The sequence below is a fragment of the Melozone crissalis genome, unplaced genomic scaffold (genome assembly GCF_028551555.1).
Source record: "Melozone crissalis strain CALT ecotype California unplaced genomic scaffold, PUWL_Pcris_2 ptg000002l_1, whole genome shotgun sequence".
Classification (NCBI taxonomy): Eukaryota; Metazoa; Chordata; class Aves; order Passeriformes; family Passerellidae; genus Melozone; species Melozone crissalis.
In genome coordinates, this window is record NW_026535780.1 from 20223333 (window position 1) to 20245963 (window position 22631).

At 41.9% G+C, this 22631-nt stretch overlaps 1 protein-coding gene across 1 annotated transcript; it reads right to left on the reverse strand.

Moving 5' to 3' along the window:
* Positions 1-279: 279 nt before the first annotated feature.
* CDH17 (cadherin 17) lies at positions 280-22631 on the reverse strand. The gene is made up of 17 exons (XM_054294752.1): positions 22541-22631; positions 19734-19832; positions 18922-19059; positions 17116-17254; positions 15718-15876; positions 14851-15050; positions 12377-12508; positions 11662-11812; positions 10752-10967; positions 9437-9513; positions 7956-8147; positions 6484-6728; positions 4608-4738; positions 3474-3710; positions 1459-1575; positions 1237-1353; positions 280-386 (listed from the first exon to the last, which is right to left on the reverse strand). The coding sequence occupies exons 1-17, from the start codon at positions 22583-22585 to the stop codon at positions 280-282; spliced, it is 2502 nt and encodes an 833-aa protein (XP_054150727.1). The 5' UTR covers positions 22586-22631.

Consider the following 22631-nt stretch of genomic DNA (forward strand, 5'->3'; position numbering starts at 1 on the left):
CCAATGTATAGATCCCTGAAGGAGCTCAGCATTTGGTGCTGTCATTGTTAACACTTTAGTCAAAGCTGATAAGCTCGTTAATGGCTAAAGATTACATATGTTTTATGTTTTGTGACTAAAGACTATTATGTACAAAAGTGAGGCCAAACCCCTGGGAGTCTACTTTTGCATGTTTTTTTTGTTTTTGTGATAGCACATCTCTGGGCTTTGGAAGCTTCACAGTTCACTCATTGACAACCCAAAGGGCGGTTTTGTCTCTTAAGAGAGACAAAACAGTCATTAAGTCAGTCTGTTGAGTTCAGCATTATCTTTTGCATCCTTGGGATGGCTCTTTTCTTTTTTCTCTTTGTATCTCATGTGGAAAAACACACCTGCTAAAATGGCACCTGAAAAAGAGAGAGTGTTTGTCAGTAAAGGGGAGAGAAAACTTTCTGAAAAGATGTTCCAGCAAGGGCCATGACACTGCCCTGTAATATCCACAGTGCTCTTGAACAGAAGCAGCTTTGAGGAAGGACCATGCAGCATGAGACCAAGAGCATCAACCCAGTCAGTCCTAGGCAGGATCAGATGCCTTGGGGCTCAGAGGCCTTCCTCCAAAGGAAAACTTTTCCTCTAGGGTCTGATCAGATGGCAAAGTGTCTGTTTTAGCCCCCCCACTCCCTCTGTGCAGGGATTTGTATGTTTGTCTTGAGATGCAGTCCCTCATACATATATATATATGTATAATGATATAATGTATCATTTGATCTTTTAAAATCATTATGAGTTTGTTATACTGTATATAAATTTATTTCCTCTTTATCACTGTTAGAATGAATATGAAAGATGTAAACCTGTAAAGCTGAAATAGGAGAATAAAATGATGACTATAAGCTACAGATACCATAAGTAGGAAGCTTCACTATTTTTACTATAATCTGGATGCCCAAGACAAAACTCAAATCCCCTCTCTGACAGGCAAAGGGCAGTAAGTAGCAATGAAATGACACTATACTAGAGGTTCAGCAGTTTCTTCTGTCCCAACTGGTTGTTGTGCCATTGGATATTTTTCTTACAACCAAAACCTTAGAAGTTTGCAGCCATCAAGAGGGAAGATCATGGGATCTTCCCTCTTTCACTCATTCTGCAACATGCTTGACAAGTCTTCACCCAACAAGTGACTTCCTGTCAGAAATGCAGCAGCACCATCATATCTCAGAGGTCTGGCTTCAAATCAGCCAGGAAGAAGTGACTTACCAATGATGATCAGGACTGCAAGCAGAATCCCAATTGCCTGCCCAGCGGTTGGCCAGGAGTGCTGACGGTCTATTTCAATAAAACATGAATTTTCACTGGAACACTTGCAGATGCTTACTGCAAAAGGAAATGCCATGAGGTTAATGAGAAGTTTAGTGGTCACATTTGGTTATTTATAAATGTAACTGCTTCTTGAAGGTAATAGTTGTGTGCATAGATTACCTTTAAGATTCACTTTGTTTTCCAAAGGCGGTTTTCCATTGTCATTAAGTATTATTGGAACATCATACACCTTCTCTTCAAAGTTAGCATGTTTCAGGGACAGGTAAGCGTGAGTAGCTGTAAGTAAGAAATGGGACATTCAGGTCAGCACAAGAAAGAAAGTTAATTCAGCTTTCATACCAGCTTCAAGTGGACTTTTTTTTTTTTAAGTCTGTGCACATGATAGTAATTCCTGTTTTCCTCAATGTCTTCCAGGATCTCATTGGTTTGCAGACATTAAGTAAAAAGGGAATACCTGCAAGCCTAGTCTGGCCTTCATCATAATATGACTATAAAATTTCCTTCCTAATTTCTACATCAGGCCAAATCTGATCTTGGGTAGTGCTACACTGATAGCATCCCATCTGAACCTGGAATAGTCCCCTATGCACATAGAGACCACAACCAGCTTAAATTGTTCCCAAGGAAATGTAGGACAGACCATCCTTCTAGTGAACTTACACTGTCTCATCTAAGACTCTTTAAAAACTGGAAAAGGTGAAACCAGCCATTGGGATCAGATCAAAAGTCTGTTGATGTAAGTATCTTGTTTTCAGAATAAATGGCGATTACGATGAAAAAGAAAGCATATATTTTACTTCCTCCTCCCTCTCACACTTTAAACATTTTCAGCTCAAGGACTTCTTGAGCAAGATGTAATTTCTTGCTTTGAACTTGTAGAAAATTTCTGCACACACAACACCCTGCAATAGCAAGTTCCCAAGTCAGCTACCTCCTCATTCTATCTGCACTGTAAATAACTCCACAAGCTTCACTTGAGGGTCCCAGGTTTGTGCACTGGAAGAGAGAGCAAAGGATGAACCTTGGCCACCCTGACCAGAGCATTCATAATTTTATATCTCTCTATTGCATTCTTTCCCTACTGTCTTCCATGATTAAAAGTAGTAGCTTACTTTGCTGCTCGTATAGACTTCCTTATATCAGGCCATTCTATAACTCTGATTATCCTTGTCACCCTATCTAAACCTGTTTCCACTTATACTGCATTTTTATGATAGAGATAGAGGGACTGGAGTTGAAAGATTGAAGAAATTATGGACTTATACAGGGGCATAATGATGTCCTCAGGTTTCTTCTCTGGTTGTTTCCCGGTAATCCTCAATATTTGACCTGTTTATTTGAATACTGCTGATCTCACATTTCCATGGAACTGCTTGCAGTTCTCCTTCCTGATTCATAATGGCCAGCTCAGCACCCATGATTTCAAAAGTGAATTTGGGAGTCCAGGGTTCACTAGCACCTGTCAATTTTATTGTTCAACCAACTCAGTCTTGGAAGAATTCTTCACGCTTGGCTCCTACTCCAATAACTTTGTATACTGAGTAAACTTTCCCTCCTCATTGCACATCCATATGTATTGAGTTATGCAGATCCCAGCAAAAAACCTTTGGAAAACTACACATGAGCTCCCTTCACTGCAAGAGCTGACTGTTTACTCCAAGTCCAGAATTTTAAATTATTATTTATTCTTTCATAACTTTAAATTTGTGGCAACCCAGCTTTCTCTAGTGGGACAATTTATCAAACATGTTTTATTAATTCAGTCGGGCTCTATCAGCCAAGCACTTATTCATGTGCTTACTGTCCCCTTCAAAAAGCTCCATTCACTTTGTGAGGCAGGACTTCCTTTTGCATGAAATGTCAGAAATGTACAGTTTGCAAACTGTTCTATTTCTTTTTCAGTAGTGAATTGTGTTCATTCAACACACATATATTTCATATTTACATTCTTCTTCTCTCAAAAATCCTAATGAAATTATAGCTTGCAACATACTGGGTTTTACCTCTTGCAAAAAATAATTAATGACTTTGGTGTTCTCAACAACCCAATTTTTTTTCTATGTGGGACACTGGTTATGCAATAATAACAGTGTAAAGGAATTGTGTAATTCTTCATATTCACCAGAGTACCAAGTGAGTCCCATATCGTTGTAAGAACAGCTGAATTAGCTTACCGTTGAATTTTGAGATTTCCCAATTATTTCTTGCATTCATGTCATCCGCAAGGGAAAAAGTAAATTTTGAATAAAAGAATTGTTCATCAGCATCAGTAGCTTGAATGAGAGTTCTCTCTCCTCCGCTGACTGGGTAGCAGAAGAAAGCAGGAAAATCCGTAGCTATTTGTGGGTAGTTGTCATTCACATCACGTAAGTGTAGAGTCAACAATGCTTTGGATTTCTGAGCTGCATTATCTGTTGAGTTTAACAGAATGCAAAGTTACATGCACATCTTGGATTTATACTCCGGGCTGTTGCATTTGCAGCTATCAGAGAGGTACACCATCAGATAGGCACTGAAAGGTGGTGTTCTGTCTAAAGGTGGCAGAAACAAGGTCTCAGGAGGTCCTGAGGGATTTGTGGCAGCTGCCACTACTTTTTAACAAGCATTGTTTATTTACCACCAGTTCTTGCAAGCTACAGAACGCTAGCAAGGGAAAGGAGGCAGATCTTATCTAGTAATCTGTCATTTCCATCATGTCTAGCAAGCAGTCACATCCAAAGTGACCAGTGCTCTTTGGAGCGCTCTTAAGCATGAAATGCCTTGAGTTTCCCACCCCTCTTCTATAGACAGAAAATGCAAGCCAAAATTGAAGGATTTAATAGCTGGAACTAGAAGTCCTAATATATTTCAGATCAGACAGAGTATTCGTTTTAACTGTAACAAAATGAAATTCTGTAGAAGGTTACAAACTACTCTCTGGGTACGTTTTCAGGAAGCCTAATCATACCTAGGAGAAAGACTAAAATCTTCAAAGCTCTAGAGAAAAAAACAGCAGAAAATATTGATACTGAAAACAGTGAAAAAATTTGAATCTTCTCTATATGTCATGTGGTTCAAGCAAATATAAGACCATACCAAACTTCATGAAAGCTATTTTAATCCTTGTTATCAACAGCATCAAGAGTTCTTCAGGAAATTTAAATTCTTAAGAAATATATACTTCTAAGGATACACCACAGGATGTATATCTGAGATTACATGTTCCGGTATTTTTCATGGGTTTAATCATGGTAGGTATGATAATTCCTCATAAAAGAGTAAGGACAGGGGATTCCTCTGTGTGTATATTTAGTTGTTTCATCACTTACTTAGCTCTGATGCAACAACCTCTATTCGGTATATTTCTTCAGTTTCTCGATCCAAAGGTGAAGCAGTGTATACCTGCCCAGTGGCTGAATCAATTATCAGCCATTTCCTCACGTCACCTTCCAAGGAGTACCTTTGGAAAGAAATAGGGAGGGAAAAAAATCATATATACTGTTCCAAATTGGGAAAAAAATTCCAACAAAGCAAATACGTCCTTGGTGACTTTATGTAAGAAGCTTGATTACAGTTGTACTGAAAGAGAAGGTTCCTGGAAGAGTCACAGTACTACGATACTACAGCCAACCAGGAGACACAGACAGAGAAAGAGAGGCCAAAATCATCCAGAATAAGAGTGAGAGCAGAACTACAGAAATGCCATTTCTGCTGTAGCCTGTGTGCTTGCAATTCCACTTTCCTTCTAAATGGGGAACCTGGGATGGCACTGAACTTTCAGTCCAGAAGTATGACTTGTCCAAGCCCCATGTCCATCTCACCCCATCACATCTCCCACACGTTGGTTTTGATGGGGCCACAAGCCAAGGGCTGGGGAACAGAGGGGCCAGTGCAGCCAGGAACCCTTCTGTGGATTGAGGAGGGACCAGGACCCCAAGGAGAACCATGGTGATTATCTTCTGGCAGTCTGGAGAAGCCAATGTTACTACCATTGGGGCAGCCTTGGAACAGAGTGTGCTTTAAGCATCACCACATAATTGCATTTATATAATTGTTTAAAAAATCACCAAGGTCCCTGGGTATTTACTTACACAAATTTAACCATGAACATATGACCCAGTTAAAGCACAGGCACTTGCTTGAATAGAAGCGACCAGACCTTCTCATTCAATGTTTTTGTTCTTTCAGTACCCTTTACACTAGAAACAGCATGCTTGTACATCTTCTACTTTTCATACTTTTTATTTTATGCTCTTTAACCTATTTTTAGCAGAAATGTGGTTTATGTATAGCTAAATTCCTGTCATATGTCTCTGTCATCATCCCCCAGAGCTTCTGGACTATGTGGCTCCCTTTCAAACTAGTTTGACAGAAGGCCAAACATGATAAGTTCCCAAAAGTTAGGGGCAAGTAGAAAGCCAGATGAGAAATCTCTGGGAATAAGAACCCACAGGAGGCCTAAGAGTCACATTGTGCAACTCCATTAACCACTTGGTGTTTTGCTGAATTTCAGTTAAATTTCAAGAACTGTTTATTTTGAGCTGATCTGTTCAGAGTTCCAGCTGGGAATTGTCCAGCAAAAGTCACAAATAACTCCTCCATCTGACTCTGTTGTGTAAAGTACATTTACACCGTGCAACACAGCACAGGAGTTGTCTTACACAGAGCTTTGCATCCACAACAGAAAGAGATGCATCATTTCTGACAGCTAGGAAATAAAATGAATTCTTTTTCAGTTGTAGACTTGAGGATATGTATTTTGGTGGAGAAAAAGTTGAGGTTGTGCATTTTGGTTGTTTCCTGTGTGACGTGAAAAGCAGCTACTCTCCTACTGGTTCAGGGGTACACAGTATATGCCTTATTTTTTTGATAAAGGCATTGTGGACATGGAACCTTGATACTCTCAGTCCAGCTCTACCTTTTTCCTGGACATATAAATTAGCCTGCTTCCCTTGTGGTTTCCTGTTTCAAGGCTGATGTTTGGCATAGTACAGAGACAAATCTGGTCAGAAAAGTACTACCCAGCTGCAGGAGTGTCGCTGGCCCCTACCCCACCACACATCCCCCTTCTACTAGGAGATAGGAGTTCTGTAAAAGCAATATTTTTCCACATGCCAAGTATTAGGCATCTTTTCCTTGCATGTCCTTTTGAACCATTTTTGAAACCCTCAATTGAATTAATTAATTACAGTCACTCTTTTTTACCGTACAGAATCCCCTTCAGGATCATAGGCCTCCACCGTCATGACCAAGGTATTGACAGGAATGTCTTCAGACACCTCTGTTTCGTAAAATGGCGTCCGGAAAGCAGGTGGCTCATCCACATTTGTCACAGAAACTTTTAACTTGGTGAGAGAGCTCGAGTTGTAATTCACGCCTTCCACCAGTGGCTCGGGGTTTGTGGCATTGATCACCAGGTTGTACACAGGCATTGTTTCAAAATCAAGAGCCTGGATGAATTAGGAAAAAAAAGGGTTTGTGAAGCAATGGCTCTGCTGCTGTGGGGAGCTCCAATGAGAAACTAAAATGTCCCCCTCTTCTCAAGGAGGAGATTGCATCCCAAATGCAAGCAAAAAGGCAAAATAAAGGAGAGCTGACAGGAGAAAATTACACTGGGAATGTTCCATTTAAACGAAACCATATGCCTGTTTAGAGGCCTCCTCAGCAACTGCATTTTCTAATAATGTTGCCACCTGCCCGACTAAGTTTAATAACAATATCCTGTTTACAGAAATAGTATTTATAGCTCTGTATGAGAAGGCCTCAAACGACCTCCGGGTGCCAAAAGTCATACAAGGGTTGTTACACCACAGAGTTTCTCACAGCTGCCTCCTTGGGAAAAAAGGAGGCTGATGCTGATGTTGATGCTGAAGATGGTTCACCAAATGCTGCCTCTGCCTGCACTTGGCCAGCACACGAGCTGGAGGCACACAATACAGCACCCCTTGGAAAATAAGTGGTAGCTTTCTGGAGCCATAGTCCAAGCACCTTTGAGAAGGTTCACTTCAAAGGGAGAGTGATTTCATTATTGAAATTCATGGATGCAGCAGAAAGTGTTCCTTATATTCCTGTCTCCAGCATTCAGCATATGGGCTGTGTCACCTACTGCAGCACACGCTGTCCTTGGCTTGGTCACAGTTAATGTTCCCTTCATCAGGAACAACTACATCTCCATGCTGACATTGAGACATGCTGGCTACACTTGCCCCTTGCTTTGCAAAGGCCACTAATGGCCAGAGCAACTGCAGGGAGGAGAATCTGCCCCTTCACAGCCCACCACTACCACCACAGTCATGGAAGCATTAGCTGGCTTTCTCTTGTCCAGAAATGCTGCTGCAAAATCACTAAAATAATGTAATTTTTTTTGTCATTATGGTGCATAAAGACCCACTTCATTGGCCAGAATCTGCTCTTCTGGAGAAGCAGCCAGCAGCAGAGCCAGTGGAGGTAGCTGCTGGTGGTGGTGAGGGCACAGCAAAGGCAGGAGGGTAGGTGTGTGTGTGAGCACTGCACAGACACAGAGCCTGAGTCCAAAAGTGGGGCCTCCTGCAGGCTGCACCATGCTTAGGGTGTCCCTACTCCACCACCAGTCCTCACCTCCTCACAAATCCACAGGGCAATAACTGTGTATAACAAATAAGTAACACTAAAGGAGAAGAATAAATCCATCTATTCACCTTGTTAATCCTGATGAACCCTCGGTTTGTTTCAGAGTCGGTCTCTATGATGAACGTGTTGTTTGGATCACCTTCCTTCACTTGGTAAATGATGAGGGAGCTCCCTGTGGCAGGCTCATCTCCATCAGTTGCTTCAATTTCTAATATCAGACTTCCTATGGGGATATCTTCTGCCAGAGTCACACTGCCATACTGAAGAGAGAGAGGTGTCATTGAAACATGACATACCGTTTGTGGATAAGAACTTCAGCACAACCATTTGTGGATAAGAATTTCAGCACAACCACAAGCTTGTGACCCACATGTGTGGATTTATTTTAACCCACAGCAATCACACAAAGGAGGGAAGCTTTTTAGCCACACATTTATTGTAGGTAATGGGATCTATGTCAGTGCCACTAGTACAGCACCAGTCCCAAATCTTTAGTTCCGCTGTGAAAACCAGCCCATGATCATGCAGAAGGGATAGTACAGCTTCTCTGTACCCTGTGAGCATCCTGGCCACTCATTGTTAAATGTTTGATTGCTTCATGCACCATAGGTTGTTGCCACATTGGCATCTCAGCTCCTCTGACTGTTTAATGTGCGCCCTTGCCCAGAAGCCTCACCTTGAGACCAGGTCCTGGACCAAGACCTTGAGGTGAGATGGTGTAAAACCTGCTCTGCAGCAACCTTGTCTGCATGAGACTGGGCTGCCAGTGCCATCATCTGAGAGATGGGCAATACAGTCTGCAAGGCCCAAAAACCAACACAGCTTCCCTGAAAGGACAACTGTGCCTGACAGGCCAGACATCTCTCCTGAGCCCACCACCTACAGGGCCTGCAGGAGTGGTGGGAGCTGGGACACCTCTTTGTAAGTACTTCAGCCACTCCAGTGTCTGCCAGGAGGCTTAGGCCATCAGGCAGAAGTCATGAAATGTCTGCAGGTCTCTGCCAGATGCCAGCACCTCCACCAGAGAAAAGGCAGGAGCCTGACACCCATCCCGGAATCAGGTTTGGGCATGGATCATTGGACCACTGTTTCCGGCCAAACCACACAGGACTTTTGATTCCCATTCATCTTCCGGCTGTTGTGGGTACACTAGTGCTGTGTTTGGAAAGGTACTTGGGAGACACCAGCATTTTTTTCCATTTAGCTGTTTGATTAATTTTAAAGCCTTTTCTTCCCCCTTTCCCTTCAGAACTTGCATTTCTGGAATAAACTAATTTAATAGAAAAATTTCTTTCTGTACACAGTTTTCCACTGAGCAAATGACCCTAAATTTCATAATTAGCTGTTAATCTGTCCCATTGCTCACTGTCTAGATAGAGCTTATATGCAGACTTGCAGCAATATTTTACCTTTATTTTTACTAGTATTTACTCTATTACTTTGTCTGTAAAGGGCTAGTTTCCTGCTGACACCCTATAAACATTGAAGGCATGCTAAAATCCTTGTCAAAAGTTATTGGAACATCCAAAATGGTGTTAAAAGTACTCACATCTGAATTGTTAAAGATGGGAATTTGATCATTGATGTCGATGACGTGTACTTCCACATTACAGATTGTTTCGAATTCTGCATGGAAAGAGACAAACAACATCACACCAGCCTTTCTGCCAAAAATAACTCTCCTCCAGAAGGGTTCCCTGTGAGCAAAAGTGAGATTGCCAGATTGCCCAATCTAAGCACTAAATTGAGAGAAGCACTTATCTCAGATATCTCTTAGTCAATGACAACCTCACTTCTTACCATTGATCTTCCCCATTTCTCTAGCACTGTCCCATCCTGTTTCATTCCCCTCACTTTTTAAAACCATATCTGTTTTCCAGGATGATGATAGCTATGAATTGTGTTAGCTGTCTCAGTATAACTTTTCCATGTCAAAAAGTAAGCCCTGGGTTGTTAACGCTCCCTTGTCCTCTCGGTCATCAGTCAGCATCCCCAGTTTTGTTACAGGCAGATTTCAGATTCATGTAAATCTAATCACTACCTGAGCAGGGGCACCCAAACCAATGGCAGGTCGTGACTTAAGAAGCATAATATACCCATATATAGATGGATTTTAGTGTTTTACGAACATGCCTCATGAGCTGAAAGTTAAGGAAAATTCTAAACAACATTGTTTGGATGGAGTTCACATAAGCATTCAAGACAAATCACCAGCTTCCTCCCTCTGGAACGTTTTCCATCATCTGCCAAAATGATACCATTTCATTTACAGACAATCTTTCCATTCCAGTTCCTTCATGCACAAGTTTTGCCTGACTGTAGGGATTCCAGCACAAAGCTTTAAGCTTTGGTATGAAGTTTGATTTCCTTTCCATTCAGTGAATCACAAAGGACTCATGACAATTTACATAAGGGACAAGATAATTTTTTAAGTGTTTTTCAGCTTAATATTCTCTTAATGTTTTAAAATATTATCTGGACTGTCTGAGCAGCTGTGTTTAATTTCTTGATTTTTTTTTCCCGTTAAGTCTCTTTGAAAGATCTGGGGAAAACCACAATCATGATCTCTTCATTTTTTTCCCCCTGTGGAAGGAAATGTCCTTCTGAAGTACTTGTTAACAAGCTTCCCAATCTAGCCACACTCTGTCCTAGAGCTGGTTCCCTTCCATGCTTGCATTATGAATCATGATTCATCTCCCTGCATCTTAAGAACAGGACAAGTACCATGCCAGAGCAAGACAGCTCTCAGTGCTACTGCCTATTCAGCAAATCCTCCTTGTCTCCCCACATCCCTTAGACACTGAACACAAGTCCTGCCAGTGTGGACAGAGTTATTCCAAAGTGTAACAGCAGGCATTACTTACGAGGATCTGTCACCAGGACCTTCAAGAAATACTTGGCTGATTCACGCTTGTTTAAGGACCGGCCAGTTAATTGCAAAGTCCCAGTGTCTTGCTGAATAGAGAAGAGATCATTTGTGGGGAATTCAGGTTCCTGACTTTGGATTTGGAAATGCAGACGAGAGTTAAGGCTGTCCTCCTGATCCATGTCCGTAGCAAACACGGTGCCAATATTACTCCCTGTAGCAGTGCAGAGATGGGAATCAGACAGACTGCAGTGGCTCCATGTCTCCACAGAAGTACACAGTGACAACAGTGATGCCAGTGCAAAGGGTAGAGGGCCAACAAAAATAAAGCTATATGGAAAACACTTTAATGGACATGCAATCTTTTCACTATTGGGAGTTTTTGCTTTAGCCTCCCAACATACTGGTTTGGGGTTAGGGCAGTCCAAAAGACTAAGAGCAGACTCTTCAGTCCTGAAACCAAATAACTGATGTCAAGACATTGGAAGATTTTGGTAATGGTCCATTGAAGTCAGAGGCTTTATGCTGGAGCTGCATCTGGATGAGGGAAAATGGGCTCATACCACTTTAAGAACAGCATTTCTTGTACTGGTAATAAAAGAGGTGTTTTTCTTTACACAGTCTAAGCAGTTATCCAAATCTGTGGTTGTGGGAAAATGCAGTTTTATATTTTAAATAAAACAGCATTTTTAAAGTAGGTGTTTTGTGTCTGTCCTTCTCAGGTTCTTGAAATCCTTTCCATAGGAATTATTGAAGGGAAAACAGGAGGGCTATTTGCACAGGAAAACATTTCCCTGGGACAGTCATGTTTTAGTCTTTGGGATCAGATTTTTTAGCTTCATTCACACACAGCTGGAAACAGCATGAATACAGTGAGGCGTATAAATTAACAGAACTTCTTTTCTTACCTCCACTTTCATTTTCTTGAACTTCAATTATGGTGAGGTCCTGCTGACACACAGGGGGATTGTCATTGATGTCTTCCACAATAATGTGAATTTGCAAAGGCTTCTCCACCAGTTCTCCTGTGTTATCTTTTGACACCACATAGAATGTATACTGCAACAAGAATATGGCAATTAGATGGTTTGAATGCCCACTGTGACAATGTTTTGCATCTTAGTATCTAACTACAGGAATATGAAATATTCTCTCATGAGTTTGCTCAGTGTTTTCTGTTTAAATCAGCGCTCTTCCATCACCCTTTAGCTTCTGAGGGCTGAGTTCTCAAAGGATTTTAAAATCTGTGGTCCCCAAGGTCTGAAGTAGATCTGAAACTTCCAGATCTCCTTCACTCCACTGCCTATCTCTTACTTATGCACCTACAGCCCTGCCATAGCTGGTCCATGCTGTACATTGTACATATGCTGTGGGCAGGTATTGCTACTGCCAGACCCACTCTAGGGTAAGGACCTGAAGCCTGTTTACAGTAAAATAGGTGGATGAACTTTCACATATATCACATCATTTCCAAACAGAAGTGACAAGAGACAAAATTTTATCTATTCTCCCCTTCCCCGTCTCCCTTCCATTCTGTTGAGCTTTGTCATATTTACTCCCACACCAATAATCAGCTTCCTGCTGTGCTTTCTGCCATCAGTGAAGCTTTATGTGTTTACTTACAGCATCCTTTTCTTCCCTGTCCAATGGTTGGGTCACATAAATATCCCCATTCTCACTGATGGAAAATGGAAGCCTTGGCAGCTTTTCTTTTTCAAAAATGCCATAAATTACATCTGGTTCATTTGACTGCACCTAAAAAAAACCCAAAAAATAAATCAGGGTAGGAAGTTAGAAGTGTAGAGTGAGATTTAACAGGGATTATTTCTGGACCACAAACAGAAACAACTGCATTCCTGTTAGCTTCATAAACCAGAAAATTAACAGTTTGGGGGGCTCTCAGGATGAACTGCAGAAAATCAGACTGATAATACACCTCTGCTCTCTGAATTGTGTGCTGAAGACACTTTGCCACAGTTTCTCCATCTGTCCAGATGGGATACAACACATACCTTTTTATAAAAGGATTTGGTGATGTGGAGATAAAGAGTGATTATGAGGAAAAAAGGATTATTTTTGTTTTAATATCTTGATACTAATGATTTCCTCTCCTAACACTCTCTATTCCTGCCTGTTGCTTGGTTTTATTTCATTCAGAGAAATGGAACAATGAAACAGCACTAAATTAGAAGGAGCTGCCAACTCCTTCCAGGACAGAGAGGCCCTGCAGAAAGACCTTGATAAATTATAGAGATGGGCAGTCATCAACAGTATGAAGTTGTAACAAAGTGCCAGGTTCTGCACCTGGGATGGGGCAATCCTGGATGTACAGACAGCCTGGGGAACGAGAGGCTGGAGAGCAGCACCACAGAAAGGACCTGGGGTTTCTGGTCAGTGGAAAGGTGAATGTGAGTCAGCAGTGCCCTGGCAGCCAGGAGAACCAACCCTGTCCTGGGGGCATCAGGCACAGCAGCACCAGCCAGGCAAGGGAGGGGATTGTCCTGCTCTGCTCTGAGCTGGGGCAGCCTCACCTCCAGTATTGCATGAAGTTTTGGGCACAACATTATAAAAAAGGCATTAAGCTATTATAGAGTGTCCAAAGGAGGGCCACAAGGATGGTGAAGGGTTTGGAAGGGAGGCCTTAGTAGCAGCAGTTGAGGCCACTTGATTTGTTCAGCCTGGAGGAGACTGAGGGGAGACCTCAACATCCTCATGAGGGGAGGCAGAGGGGTGGGACTGACCTCTTCACTCTCATGACCAGGGGCAGGACTTGAAGAAGCTCAGTTGGGGAAGGTCTATGTTAGATATCAAGAAAAGGTTTTACATCCAGAGGGTTCCTGGGCACTGAAACAGGATCCCCAGGGAAGTGGTCACAGTACTAAGCCTTCATTAGTTCAAGTAGCATTTGGACAATGCTCTCAGGCACATGGTCTGACTCTTGGGGCGTCCTGTGCAGGGCCAGAAGTTGGACTCGATGATCCTGATGGGTCTCTTCCGATACAGCATATTCTATGATTCTGTGATTCTGTGCAAACAAATAGCTGGTACCTATCTGTAAATAGGTGCATGCACACTCTTTACATTCATCAACGCTCATGAGAAAGGCTCTTTTTTGGGGTGCCGCACATTTAAAATGAAATTAAATACACAGACTGTTTAGTTAATGGAGTCAGTATTAACATTTATGTTCTATATAGCAGCAGCTACATTTCATTTTCCCCTAGGCAGAATCAACATGACATTGGCTCCCAAATGAAATGTATATACAAGTGACCCCAAAATGGGTGCATCCTTACATGTTAGTCTTCTTTCTACCTGTTTTCATTCTGTATTTCCTTGGGCTGCCACTGAGAATAGCACCAAGCCAGTTACTCTTGTGAACAGGATCCATGGAATCCTGCCATGTTCAAGGGATGACAGCATTAGGAGTATCACTGCCAAGGCATTTTTCAAAGTCAAATATTTCTGAAAGGCTGTTGGCCTGTTAGTTAATATGTACTCATGTATACACTGCTATTGGTCTGCAGTTATCAACAAAATATTTTGTGCTTGAACTGTGAAAAGAGGAATATTGGGAATGCAGGATGTGAAGGAGGGTATTTCAGTCCTTTCAAGGTACTTTTGGTGTAGCAGTTGTGCTGCATGATACAAAACCAGTCACAGCAGGCGTCCCTGAGTGTGAGGGACTGTCCACAGCAGGGCTGTTGTGGAGCTGGTCCCCTGCCCTGCTCTTCTGCAGGTGGAAGAAACTAACCACAAAATAAGCTCCAAAAATCTCTTGGTTTGCTCAAAGCCTGGAGGCCCCATAACTGGATTTTGGTCCCAAACTGAAAGGCAAAGTTCAGTCACTCTAGTGTTTGTATTGACTGTATCTCACTCACCTCCAAACTATTAACTTTTGTGCTAACAAAAAATCAATGAGACCTCCACTAACAATCATTTCCAAAGGATGCCATATTAAAAAAGTGACTGGGAGGTGTCAAAGTCCTTCTGAAGAACCTGGTGTTGGATGCAGTGGGGACACCTTCACAGTTAGTTGTGAGGAAACAATTGTGTGGTACAAGGAGAAGTTCATGGAGTGTGGTCAAGGACCCTACCTTGCTGATGTTGACAGGGTGGACCTGGGTTGAGTTTTCTTTGATGTAGATGGTGGGGGGAGCTTTCCACAGGCTCTCCTTCACAGTGATGCTCACATCAACACTGCTGGTGAAAGCATTTGCTGTCGTCCCTGCCATGTCCTTCACGGAGACAACAAGTATGAAGTTGTCCTGCTTTTGAGGATCCAAGTAATAAGAGCCTAGAGACAGAGCAAAGAGTCAAGAGAAATGACACAGAGGCTGTGGGGGCTGTTCATCTGCCCATTGCCTCCTACATGCACTATGGTTCTTTAACTGCCTCAGACTTACTCCTTAGATGGTCCTTTGGGACAAACCTCAGCAAGCCACTTCCTCTGGGTTCTCTGAACAGCATAGCCTCATGTGCATGGAATCATATGGGGCCTCTGTGCTGTGGTCTTATTTTGTGCAGAGGCATCCCTGAACAGCCCTAGACCCAGTTAGGCACTTGTTCAGCCCAGCAGAATAGATGGGAGTTTCTAATCATTACAATTCAGTTGGGATCACATGTCCAGCTGAGTTTTCTCGGCATTTTTCATGTTACTGCTTTTGGGTTTCTAGATTTCATGGCAGAGAATTAATTCCAAGATATGGCATTGTGGAGTCCTGAAGGCCAGAGGATCTATCTCTCTTCTCAGTGTACTTTTAGATCTCAATCTCCATTTCTGCTAGCTTCCCTTGAATTTGGTGGGACAAAACACGAGTCTCCCAAAACTAGGGCTTTAGTGGAGTATGTCCCACTGACTACATTTATTCACAATGTAGCATCAGACCCGTGTTGTTGTTTTGTTCCTACTCATATCCCAGAACTCATGCTTGCTCTTTGCAATCAAGAATCTTTTTACGTACCTTTCCTGCTTGGTGAGATTGCTCCGGTTGCATTATCAATCTGGAAAAGCATTTCTGCATAAGGGTTGGGAAAATGATGGAGAATGCTGTAAGACAGCTGTGCATGGAGAGTTGTAGGATCATCACGGTCAGTGGCATGGACATACATGAAGGGCTTGCCTGTTTGGATTGGAGAAGAAACAGTGGTAAGAGAAGAGACTGAACCTTAACACGTAATCCATTCAAGCAGAGCTCTCAAACCAGGAAAGCAACTTATGGGGAGCTGCCATTGTTCCATAATGCATCTCCCATGGGAAGCCATGTGCAGAGGTTACACTGCTGTATGCCATCCCACAGTCAGCCCTCCACCAGCGCTGCTTAGTAGGATCACAACAGGGGTGGTGACCAGCTGGTGAAGAAGGCGACAGAGTTAAATCAGCAGAGAGCTATCTATCACACAAGAGTGCCTGAACCCAGAATTCAGCTCACTGGGATCTCTCCTTAAGGCCACTTTGCAGTTCTTACACAAATCAGTGAAACCCAAAGAACCTTGATAAAAATGGTGCATGACCTGCAACACAGATACAATAAAAGAACAATCATACAGTGAAAAAAAAATAAGGAAATACCCAGTAATGTAAGTCAACTTTTACCTTTTGCAAACCAGGGCAGCATTCAAAATCTTTTTGACTTGGATGCACTGAAGAATATGCAGTAATATGTTTCAGAATAATTTTCTGACTCCATGAAGGTTTATATGCCTATTATTTAGCAAAAGCTTTTTCTTGAGTCCATAGCCACAGCAATAACAACTCTATGAGTCCTTTCTTTTAATTCCAAGATGTAAGTCTCAACTTACTGCTCTTTGATACTTGCATGACTTTTGGTCTGGATCACTACAATTCATAATCCAAGACTCTCTTCTAAATGATGAGGTTTAGCCCATGTTCTGAGAAGCGTCACTCATGGTAAGCACATACCCCATATCTACCCTGGCACTTTCTTTCTTTCTTTCACTGATATGTAAAGACTCAGATAGTCTTAGTCTTCTCTTTCTGTATAGTCTTTGGTAGCCTTTAAATTTTAAACCCCTTCTAACATAAGGTTTTGTTGTTTTTTGGTGTTTTGTTTTTTTTTTTTTTCCAGAGCAATGGACAGAGCAGCAATATTTGTCTGTTAAATGACACTTGCAAAGAGTAAGTACTAAAATATATTTCTGATTGCACTCATTCCTTTACACCACATAGTGGCCACCTCTTTGCCCTTTCATTATATTATAGAGGCTTTCATTCTTATTTTGTACAGTCCAGTGAGAAGAAAAACTGATCTTTTTCCAGCTTGTATAGCAACAACTTTACCTTCCTGCCTAATTTACCTACCTTCCTATTAATGATCATATTTAATTATGGTGGCAATTACCTGGACGAGAGTTCTGCCTCACTACTCCGTAGTACTTTGTCTGGTTAAATTTTGGGGGGTTGTCATTGATATCCTCCACATGTATTGTAACAGCATATGGACCTTTAACTCTCTCTCCACTCTCATCCAGACTTTCCACCTGATTTGAAAAAAGAAAGAACAGCAAGTAAATATTTTCATGCAGACGGGTTAAAAGGCATAAATTAATATCAAGGTGTCAGATGCCAGGTCACTCTTACTGTCATGCAAATCTGGTGAGAGCCACCACTGGGTAGCTCAACATGCCAGGACAAATTTGCCACTGTAGCTCCCTGACAAAAATTTGTCACAGTATGCAATGCCAAAACAAAATAACCCACTCCTGCTTCTGATGACACCTTTCAGAGGACAATTTCCCACTTCCATTTTCAGCAGACTACTTGTATTTTTGCACAGCTTCAAATTCATGTTTTTCTTTACAAAGCAATATGCACTTTCTAGCAAACAAGGAGAAAATCCAACATGATATTGCATTTATAAATAATTGCTATTATAAATATAAATCAGAAAAATAGTCTGATATAAGGGTTAGTAAAGAAAAATGAATTCCTAATTCTAATGACTTTTTTTTTCTACACAATTTGACTTATTTTCCAGCCTTCTTTAAATTTAAATCACCAAGAATATATTATGTCTGTCACACTTAATTTTGTTTGCACATAATAGATAAAATCATGATTATTTATGCCTAACCAAGCATAACTTTTTCATTCTGTCATCACTTTTTGTCTATAAATGATTCACATGCTTAGGGTTATTAACTTCTGGGGCTAGGAAATTGCCCTCTCTACTTCCAAGCCAAGGGTGCTTTAGAGCTGAGAATGTGAAACCATGAAACCTGAAGTGATAGACTTTAGAAAGACTGCTAAGGCTGGCTAAAAAAATCATCATGTACTTTGTCTGTTCAGATACTGATCCTCTCATGACCATCTCTTCTCAGCTGCTGGTGCCTCAGAAAATGACAGCACCATTTCTGACATGGTTTAAGAGGACAAGGATGCACTGAGACCCAAAGACTGCCCATCCACTGCTCCATTCCCAACAGCGTTTGCACTAGTGAGATCCTCATGAAAAAGGTCTAATAGCAGGACAAACACACAAAGCTTTTCCTCTCTTAGAGTTCAACATCTGCCCAACAGCTTTCTGCTGTTATCTGACAGAGGTTAGATCTGTGCCTCCCTGCCTAAATGTCTTTCACTCACACTGTTTCACAGAGTCACAGAATGTTCCAAGTTGGAAGTGACCCACAAGGATCATTAAGTCCAACCCTGAAGTGAATGGCCCATACAAGGATCAAACCCTGGCATTATTAGCACCATGCTCTAACCAACTGAGCTAATCTCAGCTGGTCACCGTGTATGTTGTAAGCTTTCTAAATTATTACAATAGTTCATTTTTCCACTCCAGAAATAGAATTCACTCTATCAGCCTTTAGGGATAACAAGAAAAGCTCATTCATGAGGCTAGATTTTACTTCCAGTCAAGTATTCCCCTCATATTAGGAGAGCTAAAGGGTTGTGTTGGCATCACAATTTTTGTTTTCTGAACATAGCCTTCCTCTGCTAAGGAGCATTTTCCTGTTCAGTCTTTGAGAGGTACAAAACCATATGTCTTCCAGCAAATCTTGGTACTAAAAAGAAAAACCTGCCTGTAAACATAGGCAAAATAAAGGATTCCAAATTCCAACCGATTTCTCTTACTACCAGGTATACCCAAAGAGGATGAATGTGAATACTTCTCCCTTCCTATTTTTTATTGAGTTTTTACCTGCAGCTTGTGCACTTGTTGGGTCTCCCAGTCCAAAGACCCATTGATATACAGGATGCCCGTCCTCGGCTCAATGTCAATAATTCCAGCTTTTTCACCAGATGTTCTGAAACTCACAGCAGGTGGCTCGAGTTTGAACTACAATGGAAAAAAAACCCAAAAAAACAAACCAAAAACAGAGGGAAAAATCATCATTTTTTCAGTATTTTCACCATAATAAAAATAATTTCACGCTTTTGTGACTTTTAAAATCTATTGCCAACAATGTGTTTGGCTGGGAGAATGATATTCCAAGAGTCTGCTCAAACAAGTCTGCTCTTTTCTGATCCTTAGCAGAGGAGTTTTCACATTGTTTCCTGAATTCTGCAAGAAATCCCGACTGCAGTTTGTTTCCAAAGCAAATGTCTGCTTAGGACAGGCTTTGTCTGAGCATGGGAATGGAAAAAAATGACACACATCCTCCATTTGCCTGGGAGCTGGATCTGTTCTTCTGTGGTTATGGCTTTGGAGGAAAACCTCAGAGTCAAAGGAAAATGATGACACAAGTTACATGGAAAGAAATTCTCCAGGAATGTTGATTTTATTAATCCCTGTCTTAGGATATCCTCTCAAATATGTGTTTGAGAGGGGGTTGTCTCCTGCTCTTTGCATGTAGCCTCTTGAATTCCCAGAGAGAGGAATTAAAAATTAATTTTGGATCCCCTTGAGGGACTGTTCTTCCCACCAGCACAGAGACAACCCTTCACGTGTGGTGTCTGTGTGCAGGCTGTGGGGTGCTTCACCAGAGTGGATAACACGAGACACTTGGTTACCTGGTGAAGGATGCGTGGACCTCCTCCTTCCTGCACAGAGAAGTCCATGTCCTTCAGAGGCCCAGTTACACTCAGGCCCTCCAGACCAAGCCACATGGCCTGTGAGAGAGAGGGAGAGAGGGATGGAGGAAAGAACATGAGGGATGTCTGCTGCCACCACACACAAACAGCAGCTCCCCACCCCTGAGCCTCCTTGAGCTCTTCTGCTACAGTACAAGGGCAGAGACTCTTCCAGGCTTGCACTGAACCTCTCCAGGCTCTTTAGCATACATAATTTTTAAAAGCAGTGAGATTTATTAAGTAATTAGAGAACAAAGGCTTCTGCCCTGCCCTTTTCTGACCACTACATAATTAAATGAGATTGGATCTACCTTCAAGAGCAAACAGAAGAAGAAAATAGATTAAAGTAGACTAAGAGCAAAAGGGAATTCATAAAATCATTGCTGGATCTCCCCTGTGTTCCCAGCAGGACCATCCATGACCTATCCAAGAACCACAAAGCCCTGTGAAAACAAGTGTGTCTGGAAATCAAACATCACACCTGGGGATGAGAAGGAGCTGTGGCTGCACCCCTTGTAATTTCCCCAGTAAATCAAATTTTTTAGGTATGGGAATGAGGCGGCCCTCTCTGGGTTCCTACAGCACCCCCCTCATGCCACAGCCATCTGGGCAAGCCACTTGGGCCTGTGCCTTCACATCAATTGCATGTGAATGCAAGCCACAGAGAGAGCAAATGTGACCTTCAGATCTTTGGCTTTTACCTGCTGGCAAATCTGTCACACAAATCTGTCTCAGCCTCTGTCTTCCTAATGGCTAGCAATGTCCTAACATCATGGGTTTTTACCGCCAAATTTTTATGAGGTTTTTAACCTCACACTCCCCAGTGCCCAAAGACCTCCACAGTCCTGCCCTAACATTTCAGGGCTGTTCTTGCTTCCAAACAAAAGAAACAAAGCAAAATTGAGCCTCTCAGGGCAGGCCGTGCACACAAGACAATTCACTATGGTTCAGATAATCAACCTGTTTCTTCAAAGGAAAGACCAGGATTCCCCAATTTCCCTGTCTTCACCACCTGTCTTGACACCACTGAGTGTCTGCCTGTCAGAATAAGGGCTCCATTATTTGGCTGAACAAGTAAAGTTTCTTTTCTTCAATAGTAAAAATTAATTTATTTTGCTTTACAGACTTAGAGTACCATTGTCACCCCGTCCATCACACCACAGAGTTGAGTGTGTGTTCTCTGCTGCATGACTTTTCTTCTGGATTTGATCCTATTGCTGCTGGGACATCTATTCAATTTCTCACAGAAAAGCAGTCTGCATATTACCAAGGGAAAACTTAATTCTGCCTATGACAAAAACACAGCAAAGTTCAGCACAATTCACCCTAAAGCACTGCTCTGTGTGTGAGTGTCACAAGTTGTGTTTCAATAATTCCATATTGTTCTTAATAATAGCCAGAGATGCCGTCCTGCTCGCCTACAAGGCTTTGTGACTCCTTTCGAAAATGGGAAAAGCAGAGAGCTGAGGAAGGAGAGGGAAGGATGTTAGTGAATAATAGTGTGAGCAGAAGAATATCAACAAATACAATCTGATAGTTATGCATCCAGGACAATGCACTTTGCAGCTACCTTTTTAATATTTTTGCAAAATGCTGACTGCTGGCCTCGCCAGGGACCAGATATCAGGACCCTGAGCCTGACCTGCTACAGCTATTCCCATGTCACACAGGCTGACACAGCCTGGTTCCTGCAGGCTGCTCCTGGGTCTCTTTTATGGACAGATTTTGCTTTATCATGTTCCCTGCTATGGAGGAACAAAGGCTGATGCTATAAAAACCAACAGGTTCAAAGTGCAGCCTGTGAAACAAGTAAGCGATATCACTTCTGTTGATTAAAATTACTTTATGTGGACCATAAATATTTCCAAACATATTTCTACCACATGAATCACTGTTCAGGAGCTTGAAAGGGAAAGAGGCTTTACCTCTTGGTCCATATGCATTGGTATATCTTCTGAAGATGGCTATAAGGCTTGCAGAGTGGCTTCATGGAGGGGCCAGCACTGCCACAAGCAGCAGCTTGTGAAATGGGAAGGGAAAAGGAGAAGCTCATGTAGCAGCCCTCATGGTCCCCATATTTTGAGGCTTTTTTTTTAAATTAAACCTGAATTTCATGCATTTTTTCAATCTTTTCTGTTAATTTTCATTGTAAGTAGACGTCACCACTGCTGTAGCCTTTACAAACATCAGTAAATCTATTGCATTTAATACATAAGGCCCATAAAGAACATAATTAATACATTTCAGTTCCAGAAAATCCTCTGAAATGGAATTCACAGGAATCAAATAATAAGGATACAAAATTAACATGCACAGTTTAAGCTATGAGGCATTATATGTCTTAGGATACATTTAATATGTCAGCACATGTATGGATTATAATGCAGAACTCATGATACTGATGTTTTCACTCTTTGGTGATTTGTTGCAGTATATTTAAATCTTTTCTAGCACAAAATTCATGTTTTGGAAACAGTGATATCTAAAGAGGAAGTAGAAGAGGCAAAACGAGTAAATTTGTGCTTTCTAGGCTTTTTGAAGTTTTTATTCCCCCAATGACTGAGATGTCTTCTCGACTTGCTGTGGGGGCCACACCTGTGCTGGGGACACACCCAGAGTTACAGCCACTGTGCTGGCACCAGGGCTGCCTGACCTGCGGGCTGGCACACCCATGGATTAGAGCTCAGAGGCTCCAGGCAACCTTTGCCGTTTGCTCACAGATAAACAAAGGAAAACCTGTAACTCACCGAGTGAATGAGAAGCAGAAACTGAAGTCCACACAGCTTAAGCATACTGGAATATGCTTTGCTTCAGCTCCTGCAAAGAGATGACAGTCAC

Excerpts from the sequence above, each read along its gene's own strand:
- CDH17 (XM_054294752.1), bottom strand. The coding sequence starts at position 22,585 with ATGCTTAAGCTGTGTGGACTTCAGTTTCTGCTTCTCATTCACTCG. Across the intron at positions 17,255-18,921 it reads AACAAGTGCACAAGCTGCAG|GTGGAAAGTCTGGATGAGAG; the intron begins GTAAAAACTCAA and ends TTTTCAAATCAG. Across the intron at positions 387-1,236 it reads TGCAGTCCTGATCATCATTG|GTGCCATTTTAGCAGGTGTG; the intron begins GTAAGTCACTTC and ends TCTCTTTTTCAG.